Raw genomic sequence first — 16,680 nt, forward strand, 5'->3', positions numbered from 1 at the left:
GTGTGTGGCTGTATGTGAAGTATGAATCTGTTTGTATCACCTTGCAGTTTTCCTGGCTTTCTCTTTGTTTTCTAACATTTCTAGCCACAATCATCCATGTGTGTCCACTAACATGCTGCTTACTTACACAGGCAGGGCTCAGAGGTGGGAAGAGGCGCTCTGGGATGAATGCTGCATTTTCTCCTACTGAATGTTTGTTGCCTGTGTTTTCCCTGTCCTGTTGCAGGCTGGAGTGAGTCCATCCATCACATCTCCTGTTGCCTTTGACATCCTGCCGCTGCAGCTGCATTCATTCTCCAAGAGCACCCCGACAGGCCTGGACTGCGTGGGCTGCAAGCGGCGCGTCTCCGCTCCCGGTGCGTACGCTGGGCTGGCTGGGGACAGGAGGGAGGGAAGCTCTGCTTTGCTGAGTGTGATAAACATTCTAACCTGTTCATGATGATTGCTGCATCCATGTCTGAGCAGAAATCTGCTTTAGAGTGGGATCTTTCACATGCTTTTCATATTCAGGTTTGTTTTCTCCCTGAGTGGATGAACAGGGTGCTGTTTAAAGGCATGGCAGGTTTTTAGTGAAGAAGAGATTACTCCTTGCAATGGTAGTGTGCTTGCTGGAGAATCATTGTGTTGTCTCATGAGAACTCTGTCTCACCTACAATGATGTCACCTCTATCACACTCTTCAATTAGATTTCTGCAGATGAAATAGACCCTGCCTTGTGTTTGCTGGAGAGCACTACAGTGGGTATGGTGAGATTCCTCTCAGGTTGCTAATTAGGCACTAAAGCAACTAAATGAGCCTCTAGAGACAGAAGTTTCCTGTTCTTTAAATCCCCCTAAAGAACAAGTATGCTGTGTTTTCATGAGGAATGCACATGAAGTATCATGTCTGCTTCATTTCTGATGACTGACACTTTCTCAGAATTAAAATGTAACTTGCAGAGATTATTAAACTGTGAGATGTATCTTTGCCAGGTTTTTAAATTCTCCATCTGACAGCGCCTGCCCAAACACTGCTGATATCTCTATCACAGCACTTTGGGCTGGAATAAGGAAAACAGAATGCAGAGGAGTTGTTTGGTGGTTAGGAACCTAGCCAGGAAAAGCCAGCCACAGTTGGGTGCCAAACTGCCATTTCTGCCTCAGAAGGTCTCTGTACCATCGATTAAACCCTGCTGGAGTTACCTAATTAAGGGACAATAACATTGTGCTAATTACATCAGAGTTGAATGGTCATAGTATTTTGTCAAGCAAAACTGGTTTGTTTTCTGACACTTTGTGCAGCTCTTGCACAGAGTCATGAGGCTTGATCTGGAAATAAGAAAACTATTTATTATTGTGGTATTGAGAGCCTTGCCTTTGGTCTCTCAGCACTGAGGGCTTTGATCACTTGCTGTCACAGGCATCTGGTGCTGCCCCAATGCTTAGGACCAGCTCCCTGGCTGAATTAAAAAAGCTGTGGCTTTACTCCTTGGAAATCCCAGATGGAAACCCATCATTGTCGAGTTGTCTGTGCATCTCTGACATCAGCTGAAATCCCTGAGCACTGCTGCCATAGAAGTACATTCTGAGTCACAGCTGAGACAAATTTCATGGTAGTTCCCAACTGGGACATGAAGGAGTTAAAAAATATGTATGAATTTCTGAGGGTGAATAGGGGAAATAAATGTATGCAGACTGACCAGCTGGCAGTGCTGTAGGTGTTTATATGCTGTCTAGAAATGGGGCTTGCAACCTGAATCATCTGTGATTCACACAATATTCCTGAGATAAGCCCAAGTGAGTTTCATACAATGACCTAAGAATTTCTGAGTAAATGCAGCAAAACAAATGAAATCGAGCAGAATCATTTTTCTACCACCAAAACCATGCTCCTGGGAAAGGAAAGTGATGGAGAGAGGAAGCAGGGGTTCTTCTGCCACAGCCATCTCTGTTAGCTGCTGCATGTGGGCTTCATTTGAAGCATTTTGGGGGAGATGAACGTGGGCATGTGTCCTGCCTGTGGTAGGATGGGGATGAGAAGAAAACTTCAAGTTACTGAAGTAATATTCTAAAGCTGGTGGATCAGTTTTAAGACTGGCTATGTCCTTGAGGCAGCAGCAGCACAGCAGAATGCCCTCTTTGGTTGTTGCACAGCTTTGTTGTGATACCTGTTGCTTTTGACAGAGCTGTAGGGCATGTAAATATAAAATAGTTCATTTAATCTCATTTTAAGATTTCTAACTCCAAAGCTGCATCTGCTTGTATTAATGGTTCCAGTCTATGCTTTAATCCTAAAGACAGTGGATATAAAAGTACTATGCAATATCCAGCGCTATTAGATACTTCCATGTTGAAAAACAGATAAATTTCCCACTCCTAAAGTCTGGACCTTGTCACCTTGTGCAGAGAATGCTGCAGAGACTGGGAGGGATGGGGGATGGAGACCTCTGTAGTTCTGCAGGTGTGAAATGATGGCTGCGATGGTCCCAGCCCAAAAGGTGCCGTGCACAGCTCTCACACCCTGTCATGCACCTACCCAGGGGCTGGGACAGGAGCTGGTGACAGCCCGGCTCTCCTAGGCTGGGCTGGGTGCATTTTGCAGGAACAGCGCGAGTGCAAAGTTTCATTTTAACGCTGGACCTGCTGTGCCCGTCTCTGCCCTCTCCGCAGTAGGAGCCCCCGCTCTCGCTGCTTTGTGCCCCGCTGGCAGGAAGGGACAGGCTGCCAGCTGTCCCCGCTGTCCCCGCAGCCGGACCGGCACTGCCGCTCTGCCTCGGGCCTGGAGGGTCTTGCGGAGCCGTGCGGCACCGGCAGGTGGCTCTGACCGCTGTGGAATCACAGAATCACACAATCACCAGGTTGGAAGAGACCTTTAAGATCATGGAGTCCAACCCAGCCCCAACCCCTCAACTCAACCCTGGCACCCAGTGCCACATCCAGGCTTTGTTAAACACACCCAGGGATGGGGACTGCACCACCTCCCTGGGCAGCCATTCCAGAACTTTATCACACTTTCTGTGAAAAACTCTTTCCTGATATCCAACCTGTATTTCCCTTGGCACAGCTTGAGACTGGGACCTCTGGTTCTGTCAGTGCTGCCTGGAGAGAAAGCCCAACCTCACCTGACTATAACTACCCTTCAGGGAGCTGTAGAGAGTGATAAGGTCAACTCAGAGTCTCCTTTTCTCCAGGCTAAACACCCCCAGCTCCCTCAGGGGTTCCTCATAGGGCTGCTGTTCCAAACCCCCAAAGATGGTGGGCTGGGCACAGCAGAGCCCCTGGTGGGAAGGGTGCAGCTGAACCCCCTCCAGCACACACAGGCACCCCCAAGGGCAGCAAGCTCTGCCATCCTGCTCAAACATGGGTTGGGAGCCTGAATGGTTTGGGAACAGCTTTCTTGGCTGCACACACGCTTCAGCAGGGAGTGTTGGTGAATATCGAGCGTCTTTCCCCTTTAGTTCACAGAATATTCTGGTTTGGAAGGGACCTAAAAGGATCATTAGGGACCAAAAGGATCATCAAGTTCAACTCCTGGCAGTCCCCAGGAGCCACACCATGTGCCTGAGGGCTTTGTCCAAATGCTTCTTGGACTCAGGCTGGCTTGGTGCTGGGACCACTGCCCTGGTGTCCAATCACCCTCTGAGTGCAACAGTGCAGGGGTTTTAGGATGAGGGAAGAGATGAGAAAGTTGCCTGTATGTTCAGAAGGCTTGGTTTATTATTTTATGATATATATATTATTAAAAACTATACTAAAAGAATAGAAGAAAAGATTTTATCAGAAAGCGAAGAATAGAAAAAAATTAATAACAAAAGTTTGTCTCTGACTGAGACAGTCTGGACAGCTAGACTGTGATTAGCTATTAATTAGAAACAACTACATAAGAGTAATCACAGATCTACCTATTGCATTCTACAGCAGGAAATAATAATTGTTTCACTTTGTTCTTGAAGCCTCTCAGCTTCTCAAGAAGAAAAATCCTAAAAAAAAATTCATAAAATACCATAACTACATCTGAGTGAGAAAAACTTTTCCTAATATCCAATCTAAACCTCCCCTGACACAACTTGAGGCTATTCCCTTGGGTCCTGTCACTGACTGTCAGAGAGGAGAGATTGTTGTCTGTCCCTCTGCCTCCCTGTGTGAGAAAGCCTGACTGCAGGGAGGTCCCCCTTCAGTCTCATCCTTTTCTGGTTGTCTGGGTACTCCCAGTCTTCATTTGTACCGTTCAGTCTGTTCCTTACTGCCAGGTTAGGAAGCAAGTCACTTCCTAAAGTAGATATGGGAATGCTTTTCTGCTTTTTAGCAGCCTCTGAAGACCTTTTGACACAGGTACTGTACCAGGAAAGGGTGGGAGGGAAGTGTCCAGTATGTGCTGGAGTGAGCAGTAGCCGGCTTTGGGTTAAAGCAGTGGACCAGCATGTTTGTCTTTTAGGCTATGAAACCAATCTCTCCTGAGTCTGATATTTCTTTATTTATAGACTGAAGACTGCCTAAAATTGGGGCTGTTGCTGGGAAGCTGTTTGGACAGTGGCTGCAGCTGTGAGAACATAGCTGCAACAAGGCTGAAGCCAGGGGAGGGACAGTTCTGGGTGTGAGAGCTACCAGCCCACGGGTCTAGAGCAGAAGGAACATTCAGGACAGATGCTGCTGTTTCTGAGCTTTTCCCTAGGGACTTTCCAGCAGGAAGCAATCACAAGGTGACACAGTGACAGACAGACACAGGTACCAGCCTGAGAACTGGAGTTTCTTGACATCCCTGCTCTCACTGCTATCCATGCCTCTCAGGCAGTGACTTTTCTACTCTTGTGCCAGCTTGTTACCCTTTCCCAGGTGTTTCCCTCAGTCTGCCTCTCACTCTGAAACTTTTGGACTGGGACAGGGACACACATGACAATAAACCTCCAGGGTTTGTCATATCCTCATAGAGGGAGGAACCTGAAACCTGTGTATTACAAGAATTGTTTGCAGCTGTTCTAGAACAAATCTCATACCTGTATTATTTTAAATTGTTATCTAAATGCAGACCAAATCTTTTGGGCAACTTTCCACATGTCTTGTCAGATTAGAAGAGCCTCGGATCTTTGAATTTTGTGTCAGATATCTACAAGAGATGCCCTGGAGTTAAAACACAGAGCTGTGGTTGGCTGTGCCAAGCAGAGAGGCATGAATTCCCTATGACTGATGTGTGCTGATGAGGAACATACTGGTGGCCTTGGAAATCCTGCAACAAGAATAGGCAAGCCAAGTTCTCAAGGGCTGAATCTTTTGTGGATAGTCTGGAAAACAGTGACCACTTAGTGATACTGAGTTATCCTCCAGCCTCCCTGGTGCAGTGGAAAGTATTTCTCAGAGGCAAAGGGACTGTTTGTTTACTCAACATCATGTGGACATCTTTCATCTTCTTTTCCCAGCTATAGATGTGCTGTTAAACTCACACTTGGCAACAGTTAATGTGAAGATGTTTGACAGCCACTGGAGAAATCTGTTCAAGAGGGAAAATATTAGCTCAATAACAGGACTTCATTATGTCTTATAAATATTTAGCAGTCCTGTAGTTCAGCAAAATAGCAAGCTGAGTTATTTATTCCATTTTTGTCATTTTAGCTCTTGAAGAAAGTGGCATGCAAGTTCCCAGAAGTGTATCATGGTAGCTGTAGCATGAAATGTCTGTTCCATCCCCATTAACTAGAGGAGTATAATTGAATTTAAGTGGCTAAAAAATAATCACATTGCCTACTGTATACTTTTCACTTTGTCTCTTAATCACAGGAAGATTAGACCCACTATGCCAATCTTGGTTCTGTTTAACCACAGCCACAAACATTTGCCCTCTGTGAGGTCTTTGATAATGTGCTCACTCAAAGGGTTTCATCCAGTCTTAAAAACAGGGTCTGGTAGTGGCTGAGTTCCTGAAAATTTGTCTTAGCAAGCTGAGTGGGATTGTCTGTATTTGCTACTGTGGTGAAAGATTTAGCATACCAATAAAAACCTTCTGTGGGACAAAGAGAGAAGAATAAAGTCCTAGGAAATCCTGAACGATTCTGGTAATTACTGTTCAATGCTACAAGATTATAGAAGAACCCAAGAGAGGCTAAAAAATCCAACAGATATTTAGGATCAGGTTGTCCAAAGTTAGCTTGGCTATCTTTACCAGGCTGTGCAGTGAGATTCTTAATCTTTAGTTGGAGTCAGCTACTGCTGCATCAACCTTAGATAACTTCTCTCTCTAATGTCACAGAAGAAAATCTTCCTGTGGATTTTACAACAAAATCTGTAGTTGGTGGAACCCCTCTATGATGGGTTCCAGTTCTTGAACTCTGACAAAATGTTTGCTTTCCACAATCTGGCTGTGTAGAATTTTTCTTCTTCCCATTCTAATAGAAAATTCCTCTCCAGTGCATTCCTACAACAGACATAAGGATAAGTAGGACTGAATTGTAGCCTCTCTTTAGCACCTTTGCTGTCTGAAGAGCTGCACTGTCTTTCTTCTTCTCAATGCCTTGTTCTCCAAATCTACAGAACAGCTGCATTTGTCTTTATTGACAATGTTTAATTTACCTTCCCCTGGTTATTGGGATCAAGAAGAGTTTCTCTCCAGTTGTACATGAATGCAGGCAGCTCTGGAAGAGCCAGATCAATGCAGAAGAGTGGTTCTACTGCAGTCAAATCAAGAACACATTTCCATTTCTCTGTTAGGAAGTATTAGATATTTTGCTCTAAGTAGCTACATTCAGAAGATAATTGAAAGAATTATTTCTTTACAGATCACTAGAAATACCATTTTTTTTTTACTGCTGCAGAGACCATTATTTTAAAGAACTTTTAAAGAATAGCTGAAATATTTAAGTTGGTTCAGCATTATTGGGTGCTTTGTGATATTCTCCAGTGATGGAGTGTGACATTTTTTTCCTTTTAGGAAATACTCAGTAAACCAGAAGGCTTACTGCACTGAAATAACTCTGCTGCTGTGTGAATAGTGATGCAAACTCAAAGGAGTCTCTATTGGAACAAGCTGTGATTGCCTTATTTACTTTGCAAAGGCCACCTTACATACAAATTGTAAAATAAGTATTTTCAGTTCTTGTGTGAAATTGGGCTCCTGGGTTTGGATTTGGGTGTCTGGGTTCACTCTCCATGTGACAGGAGCAGTGTGGGGTTTTCCTTTGTGGCTGTCCCTCTGCCATATGTGCTGGGGGAACTGATCTCCTCCTTTGGTCCAACCACTACTTGCAGTCTCACCTGGCTCAACTTTCCCCTGGCCTGGGTAATCCCACACTGAATCAAGCTAGTTCTGGTCTTACACTGTTTTCTGCTGCACAGGGTACAAACCATGTGGCTACTCTTAAATTATTTTGGTAGTTGGACAAATCTGCTGTCTCCAAGGTCTTTGAGCAGAGTGGCAGCCCAGGAATGTCCTTTATTACAAAATCTCTGTGGTGCCTCAAAGCTGTTGTTGAAGTGCACAGGTATTTCTGCATTCCCAGCAAACTGGGATTCTTTCAGGATCCTTCTTATACAGTGAATCTCCTGTTAGGTAGTGAGAATATAAAACTTTCTAGTAAATGGTAGTGATGCTGTTTCAGCTGGGACTGAGGTCTCTTACAAAGATTGCACATGGAACCAGAGATCATACCAGGTCTGCAGTCTGGGAGTGGATGCTAAATGATTTTTCAAAACTCCCAGCTGCAATCTCCCCAAATCTCAGTCTGTGTTTTCCTGGCTTTAATTTCATTTTGAATTCTTTTTCCGAGTACTTACAAAAATAGTTTTTTAATAGCAGCAGCCACAGCCAGTTCTAAACACGATTAGTTTATATGTTAAATCCTTTCTGAGTTCTCAGGGGAAGCAGATAACGCAAGGTCTCTCTCACTCGGGCATTTTTAAAACGCACGAAATTCTACTATTTCCACGTATTTATTTTTAACCTGCCAGACCTGCTAAATTAGGAGGAGAGATCTCCGTCTCACCCCTTGCTTCCTTAATGCCTTGAAATCGGCTTTAATAAAAAGCAGCGGCCGGGAGCTGCGGCTGGGCGCAGCGGAGCCGCCTCAGAGGGAGCCTCCTTAGCGGACCCCTATGATGTCAGGATGCATCGAGGCGAGCGGAGCGGAGCCTCGGGATCCAGCCCAGAGCTCCGCCGGCGCTGCCAGGTCCCGCTGCCCTGCCCGAGCTCCGCAGAGCGCTGCTCGCCTCCCGCAGCCCCCTGGAGCCCCCGGCTCCCCCTGGCAGCCGCCTGCATGAGGACCCAGCAGTGCCCCAGCGAGTCCAGCGGGGCACACAGTGCCGAGAACTGCAGCAGCAGTGGCAGCTCCGGGCTCTCGCCGGGCTCGGATTCAGACAGCAGCGGGGTGGTGTGTGGTGGTGGTGGCATGAGAGGCGTCCTGTCCAGGTACTGGAGCTTGGAGAGTCTGCACTCTGCCACAGGTAAGGGGCTCTTTTCTTCCTTTTTCTTTTTCTATTTTTTTTTTTTTAACCAGCTCTATGATATTGCACTGACCTTGAGAAACCAAACCTTATAAAGTATATAATTTGGAAATGCAGTATCTTCATCTGGAGAGATAACCAAAGCATGCAGTGTTTGCTGGCTGTACCCTCTGCAGACCTAAACCTAAACCAAAACAACACAGATCCTTGATAGACTTCTTAAGTCAGGAGGGAAGAAATAGGTCTTTAATGGCTTTGGAAACAGTGTGTGGGCTTCTACCTGATTACAGCTGTCCTTGTCTATTGGAACATTTCTCATTTCAGCTTAATCATATAGAGCTGAATGTTAGAGTTGATATTTCTCTGTGTAAATTCCAGTGGAGAGAGTATCACTGCCTCTAGAAAATGCCCAGGCAAGTGCTGTGCAGCAGATGAGAGCTAGGTAGGGTTGCACTGCTGTGCACTGAAGGAGGGAAAGGCAGTTCCCTGAACCAGCTGCTCAAGTTCAGGTTTTGCTTTCCCATCCATTCCTAAATGTCTTTCTGAACGAGAGATCTTGGAGGCATGTTCGTGTAGCTCAGCCTGTCTGGATCTGGCATTCTGGTTTTTAGTTACTGATGTGCCTGTTTAGGGTTTGAATGTTTGAACTGCAAGCATACTAAAGAAGCTTTCTCATTCCCAACTGATCCTAGCAAAGGATCCTGGCAATGATGTTGCTGGCCAATGACTGCTGAGCTGTTCAGCTGTTGCTGTTTAGAGAGATTTTTAATAGAGCTGCAGTAAATTAGTTCCTCTCTTAGATAAATTCAGACAAGTGCCTTCAAGGCCACCAGTGCCTGCCATTTCCTTAGTAAGAATACCCAGTGCTACCAGCTAGAATCAAGGCTTGGGAAGAATTTAGGGTGCAGTTCTGTGTAATCTGCTTTAGTTGTGTGTACTTTTAATTATTGAAAGGTTTTATCATTCCATCTGCTACTGTAGATTCAGAGCTGTTTAATAAAATCTCCATTGCAGCTCTGGAGTCTCTGCTGAAGTGTGAGTGACTGCACAACCATACAGGAAAGGGCTACAGCAGGGTGTCTGTTCTCCCTGGCTTTCTACCCTGCACACCCCACCTTCCAGGTGGCCAAAAGCACTAACCAGCTCCAGTACACCCTGAGAGTCCAGGGACAGGAAAAAAGCTGAGGGTGAGATCAAGCCCTTGGTGCTCTGTTTTGGGGGAAGATCTGGGCTGCAAGTCCAAGATGATGTGCTTTTGCATTCTCACATCTGCTGGCTGTTTTCTCTTGTAACTGGGAGTGCAAATTAACCCCAGCCATGCTCTGATGTTGGCATGAAGTCTGGCACAGGGTCTTTCTGCAAACTCTGCTCAGAGTTGTGTGGGGTTGCAGCAGTGGTTCCATCCCCTCTGTGTCACAGGGTTTGCTGTCAGCTTCCCTCCCTGGAAGCGTTCTTGGGTTTAATCAGGTCACTTGAAACAAACCGTGTACAGTGATACAAAAGAAGTGAGGGTGATGGCAGGAGCAGGCTCTGAAATTGTCTGTTTTTCTGAATGCTCTTTCATTTCCACAACAATCCTGCTCCCAAGGCTGTGAGGCATGGTGTCATTTTGTGGATGCTACATGCATTTAGCAGGAAATACAGAGATGTGAAGAAATGGAACAGAAAACGGTATGGAGACAGACTGAGGGCAGGGAAAAACCAAATTAAGTTTCATAAGCACAGTATTGACATATAAATACAATAATAAAAGCAGATCACTGCATTTCAGACTCCTTGCTGCCTGTGTGGTAGGTGTCCTCTCCTGTGCAAAAGATTTCTGAGTAGTTTGTCTCTAACTACTAACACAATTGAGGACAGAATTAGGATTAAACTTGAGAAAAATGGATCACTAGGGGGAATTTATTTTGTTTTGATTCTCCTCTGTCAGAATTTTTCTTTGGCTTAAAGTTAGGAAGTTGTGGTAGAACTGCTCCTCTCCACCAACGTCAATTGCCTGTCTGAGGAGTGAGGCAGGATTTCTTAAAAGCTTGTGCTGAATGACATTTTTGAATGGTAAAATTTAATACACTGTTTAAACCAACCAAAAAAAACCTAAACAGAAAAGCCAAGAAAAAAAAGACAAAACAAACCAGCAGGAGCAGTAGCAGCTGGCAATGCATGAGAGAAGGAGCAACTAAAACATGTGGCGATGTTCTCTCCTCGGAGGAGCAGGCAGCCTCCAGCATCTTTCCATGGGATACATCAAGGAGTTAGGGGGGAAAAAAGAATACAGACTGTATGGAAACACTAGGAAGTTTTATTAAAAAAGGTCTGAGGGATGAATCAGTCCCTCTCCCTGTTTGAAAGGGATTCTGCATTTCCTTAAGGCTGCATAGGTGACTTGGCAGAGGGTTTTGCTTTTTTCCCTGTGTGTACATCACCTTTTCTTTAGGGGTCTTTATCCTGAGTCTGTTGCTGTCTAAGACTTCAGGGAAGATTAGAAATGAACCAGATTTAAATGACTGAAATGTGGAGGTGAAAAGAAGGTGGGAGGTACGATTGGAATGCATCCATTGGAGTTTTTCTTTTAGATAATTTAGATTCCAAGGAAGTGAAGAGACAGAGATGTATGTGTGTTTATGTATGCATACATTTGACAGTGTGTGATTTCAGAAATACAAACTGACACCCCCTGTGTAGAAAAGACAGAGTTTTCTGAGGCTCACAGGAGCAAAAACTGTCTTTGGTTTGTTATCTTCCTCTGCAGTCAGTAATGAAGTATACAATTCCTTTTGGTTTGGGGTTGACCTTGTTGTAATATATTGATCAAGAGGGGAAGCTAAATATTGAAAACAGTTGAAAGAGAAAAGACCTGTTGTTACAGCATAAACTTCTGTGCAAATGCTGCTTGAAACACAACTATGCAAAAAAACCCCATGGTTCAGGCTTGTAGGAAGTGAAAAAAAAATTGAGTTTTTTAGTATCAGTGGCATTTTTGGTCTAAATGTCAATAAACACTACTTTACCAGAGAAGGCCCTTCTCCCTGAAGCTAAGCATAAACATGAAAATAAGGAATGAAATAAATAAAATGAAAATAAGGAAGGCTTTACTCCTCTACCAGGCTCTCCATCTTCTGAGGATGCCAGAGGACTTTGCAAGCATCAGTAATCCTCACAGAGGGCCCAAAAGACTTTCAAAGCATGATTTAGGATAGACAAAAAGGTATATTTGATACTTGGACAGTATCCTTGCTATTTTTAAATACTTATGAGCAGTGTCCAAGTCTGGTGCAGGTCTCCTGTGAGAAAAGGACTGGGAGCAGGGGGGGCTCAGTAATTCTGAAAATCAGGCTGTAAATATCTCAGCTGGCCAAAACCCCATAAGGCATCCAGATTAAAAGTCACTTTTAGTGCCAGTGATTCAGTGGCACTCTGGGTGCTCCAGCCCTGGTTTCCTAGGCAGGATTTTGTACCCCAGGGCTGCCTGCATCCCATTCATCACTGTTGTACAACTCCACTGCAAAGTTTTTCCTTCAGGATGTTTCCAGGTTGAAGCCTGTGAGCAGCTCTCTTTGCCTTTCCAGCTCCTTTGTTGCAGGTCCAATCCTAACCTCATTAACACTTCTGTTTATTCTTTTTCTTGTCCAAGTTGGGAAGGACTGGAAGAGCAAAGAAAGGTAGGGACAAAGGGGGAATCACAACCTGGAGGACTGGTGGTTGCCATAGTTTCCCTGGGATCCTCTGTGTATTTGTGCACATGTAGCAATTTAATTGTACAGGCTCCACTTCAGTGAGCCTCTGCACAGATTTGTGGCTCCTAATATGCAGATATGCTCATCTACAGCCCTTGGGAATATGGCCTTTAAACAAACAAGAAAACATGAAGCATGGGTGTGGAGGGTTTTTTTTTTCTTCATTCAGACCTTAAAAAGAAAATTGTGGGTTTTTTAGGAAGGTTTTTTCCAAGTTTTTCATTTCATTGTTGTGGCTGATGAGAGAGCCAGTAATAGAGCTGTGGCAAATGCTTTGAGTCTTTCTTGTTTGGCAAAAGATTTTCTTTTGAGCCTTTTCTTTTTCCTTTTTCTTCCTCTAGCCCTGTGTTTTTGGTACTGATGTCTTCAGCTGTGTTCATGGACTGCAGTGCATAATTCCACTGATCCTTCTTTCTCTAAGGTCACTCAGTCAGCAAGAGTTAGAGGTCACACCAGGGGAGATTAAGGTTCAAATTGCTTCAGAATGCATCCAAAGGAGAGCAGGGAGGAAAAAAAGTGAGTGCCTCAGAGCATCCAGTGCAGCTTCTCCAGGTTGTGTTGCACCATTACCTTGGCAAATCCTGAGCTGGATTCATTGCTTGCACTCTAACATGTCCCATGTGTTCCCTCATATATCTCCTGTCACCTGCCAGAATAACTCCCACTCATCCTCTGAACAAATAACTGATGGATTTAAGAACAAACAAATAACAATCCATGCTAAATTCACTTGGATTTTTTTTTTCTCTGTGTAGATTAATTTGTAATGGTGACTAATATAGTAAGGTTAAACCTAAGGGCAATCCTGAACTTTGGAGAAAGAATTACAAGATGCACATCTCTAGAATGAGCTAGTGAGCTGCCTTAAAGTTAAGTAAATACTTCTTAGTTGAAAACACATCTTCCAAATAGTGTTGAGTGTTGCTGAATGTGACTTGGCATCACATTCAGATAGTGAGGGCATCTATATTAGTAAGTGGTTGAGTTCATTCCAGTAAAGGGAATCTCAGTCAATGCTAACTGTGTGTAAACTTGGCCACTTCACACATTTAGTACACTTACAGAAATGGTTTTTTTCAGTGAAAAGTATCCTCTAGCATCGTGTGTTCCATTAAAGGGAATAAAAATAGTGTTAATATAGGTAGGAAGTCTAATTATGTTTCTGTACCTCTGTTTGTAGCAGAACCAGATTTTGTAAGTTCAGCTGCTTTGGAGTTCAATTATATGTTAATGTGTTGTGGGTGATTCTAGTTGATTTTCCCTTGAGATTTTTTTTGTGTTGTTTCAAAATGAGCAAACACTTATTCTCATGTCCCTGTGAGGCACGGATTAGCACCTGTGACTATCAGAAATAAACATTCCCATCTTTGCTGATGCTGTGTTTGAAGCAGGGAAAAGCTAAATCTTTGCAACACTGCCTGTGATACTTCCCCAGGTGTCACAGGTACACCATCCTCATCCTTTGCCTTCACAACCACTCCCATGAAGAACATTTAGATTGTGATCACTATTCTCTTTGCTGAGAAATATGACAACTTCTGAGGCTGTATTTTCTCAAAGATTCAGTTCCCTTTAGAGCAGTCTTTCAAACTAGCACTTCTCTGGGATATATCCCAGCTTCAATTGCTGTTATTTTTCTGCATAGATATGAAACAGCTTTAAGCCACCTGATTTCAGTGCTGCCAGCATCACAGCTCTTGCAGCAGGAAACTAGCATGGTCCAAGAGAGTAAAGGAAAGGGAAATGAAGAGGTGCCATGAAGCTTGCCTGACCCTTCCTTTCTTTTCCACCTTTAGGCAGACACCCAAAGGCTGGCAGAAACTTGACCATTCCTTTCCATTTGTGTTATCTGGGTCTAGTTCATGTAGGTATAAAAACCCAGCAAAAATAGATTAAAGCACAGGCTGGCAAATAGTGTCTGTGCCCAGTGGTCACAGGGAGTGTGTGTGCTTGCTGCCTACACCAGGTGCAGTTTTGCCATGGCTGCTTAGCAATTAGTTAAGTTAAACAATTTAGGGACACAGTCCTGCCTGTCCTTTGCCATTGGGATGTGGCCTTTAAATTATTAAGCTTGTCTGTAACTAAGCTTATTCCCTACTAAGGTCTTGTTCTGCAATTCTTCTGGACCATGAGAAATGTCTTTGAAGGATTAGAGACATATAGCCCTCTTCTGAGTGTCAGTAATTATCTGAGGAGGCTTCTAATTTAATTAGAATCCTGTCTCATCTCACAATCCTTTTGTGGCCTGGTGTTTGTTAAACCAACTAACTTGTTCAGTGATTTGTTTAAAAGTGCCAGGGACGAGCTGAGTGTGCTGGACTGCACAGGACATTGGTCTGAGCAGGCCCAAAGTCTCGAGATGAGCTGTGATGGATACTGAGTGCCTTCAGTGGCTGTGCCATTCTCAAAAAGCTGCTCCTAGAAGTGTGTGTCTGCACATGAAAGCGAGACAGTAGCCTGGATGTAAGCTGAGAGGAACATGGTTTGCACCTGGTTAATGTCTTGGATTACATTGTGTGAACATCCAAGTGTTGGCAGCTCTTACTACAAATATCCCTGGGGGTGTATTTGCCTAAACAGGTAGAGAGCTTTGCTGCTGTTATTCTCAGTCCCTGCTAGGCAAGGAGCAAGAGATTCCCTGGACTATGATGTTGGCTCATAAGAGCTCAAATAAACCTTTTTTTTTTTTCTTTTTGCCATGGAGTACAGAGTAATTGCTTTGCTGGAGTAATTGAGCCATTTCCAAGTTGTGCTGTATCCCAGGGAGTGCTTATGGATGCTCTAATGCATCACCCCACCTGCAGCTGATTCCTGCACTCTGTGCCTCCAGCAGGGTGAAGGCTGGCAAGTGGTCATAGAATAGGAGGGAAATCAAGTGCTAGAGGCAGCTGAGTTCACAATTGTTTTGAATATCCTCCTTGTTCTTACTGTGTTGAATTACATTTTATTTCATGTTTAAGTGGAAGTGTATACAAATATATGTGTATATACATGCACAGATATAAATATATACATATACATACACACAAGGTTATTCATTAGTTAAGTTTAGAACATTCTTCAGTGAGCTTTCTCAAAAAGAAGCATTTCTAGATGTGGGCTCTGCATTTTTTTTTTGTCTATCATTGGATAAGGTTTCTTTCAGAACCCTTCTAAAAGGATCTGATAAATCCCTAAATAATAATTTGCAATCCATTTCAAGTGTACTGTAAAGGTACATGGTACCATCCTTTTGCTTTGAAAGGTTAATTTCATGTGAGTAGTTATAAAATAACTTGAAAAAGAAGTTTTGTGTCAGGAACATGAGGTAAATGCAGAATTTTGATATTTTAAAAATTTTCTATAAAATACGAAAGTATCATTATGCTGGTATTGGAATGCTCCATGTTGAGAATAAAGGGAGATAAGACTAATGATGTTTTCAAAACAGCTGGCAGAGATTTATTTCTATGTGGGAGTGAAATTGCAAGATTTTCCCTTTTGGCTAATGGAAATACTTTCCACTAGGTAGTTTTGAATTAGGCACTTTTCTTTTTTCTTTTTTTTTTAATCGAAGTGTCCCTAAAAATGCAGGAAAAGGCAGTGAGCTGGGAGATTCAGTGTTAACACAAAATGATCTGTTGGAATGGGTAGGATTGAGCTGCTCTGCTCTCCCTTGGCCAATGGAAACTTTCCAGGCCAGGTGTGAGAAGCCCTCAGTTCTTTGTGAGCCACAATCACACCCAGCTGGGGTGTACATGCAAAAACACAGACTTGGCATTGGGAAACTGCAGCTCATGGAGTGTTCTAAGAGGCAAAGGAACACCACAAGCAGGGCCTGTGCACCCACTGGCTCCAGCTCCCTGTCCCTGGAGCTGCCATTAACATCATTCTGCTCCCTATAATGGGATTCTGCTCCCTATTGCAGGGATCTTTACAAATGCCAAGGCACATCTGAGCTCAAAGGAGGAGAAGCTGTCTACAGAATTACTGAATGCAAACAAACCCAGCCTGAGCTGTTTGGGAGCTCAGGCTCAGCAGGCAGTGAGAATCAGTCTTACCTGCTGAACCCAAGGGCTGCTGGAGCTGCTCCTCTGCTGTGACTTCCCTTGCTGGCCCTCAGGGTGACACCCTGGGATTTCAGTGTTTCTGTTCTGCTTTGGGGTGCAGCTCTTAGCTTTATATCAAGTGTCACTGGGATCTTTGCACAGGGTGCTGGAGACAGAACAATCCTGTTCCAGCTGGGGACTGAAAGACAATCAGGCCCAAAGCATGAACAATGTGAAAAGAGGAGGATGAAACTTCATCATTTGAAGCTCTTAATTGGGCAGTAAACTCCTGTATGCAAATGGAATAAAGCCTATAAAAATGTGAGATCTCATGACCAAGCTCTCTTTTGCTCCCACCTTGGAGCCCCCAGGGCAGAGTCAGGACTCTGGTGCTGCCAGGGTGTGGCCTCTGAAGGCACCTCAATAAATATCAATAAATCTCCACTTTATTGCTCTGAACTCCATCCAGCCCTGCTCCAGCCCCCTGAGCCATCAAGGGAAGTGACCATGCTC

At 44.0% G+C, this 16,680-nt stretch overlaps 1 protein-coding gene across 2 annotated transcripts in view; it reads left to right on the forward strand.

Annotated features, from left to right (window-relative positions):
* Positions 1–321: 321 nt before the first annotated feature.
* ARHGEF4 (Rho guanine nucleotide exchange factor 4) overlaps positions 322–16,680 on the forward strand; it is a 117,606-nt gene continuing 101,247 nt past the window's right edge. The window contains exon 1 of one of the 2 annotated variants that reach the window (XM_084212488.1): positions 322–356. Coding sequence is in view for 1 of the 2 variants with exons in the window: in XM_084212487.1 (XP_084068613.1) it covers positions 8,219–8,405 (187 nt within the window). In the remaining variant the exon portion in view is untranslated. Of the gene's footprint in view, positions 357–8,127; positions 8,406–16,680 lie in introns of those variants that run through there. The other variant, XM_084212487.1, reaches the window with a different exon arrangement.

This window comes from Fringilla coelebs (assembly GCF_963513975.1).
Source record: "Fringilla coelebs genome assembly, chromosome: 10".
Lineage (NCBI taxonomy): Eukaryota > Metazoa > Chordata > Aves > Passeriformes > Fringillidae > Fringilla > Fringilla coelebs.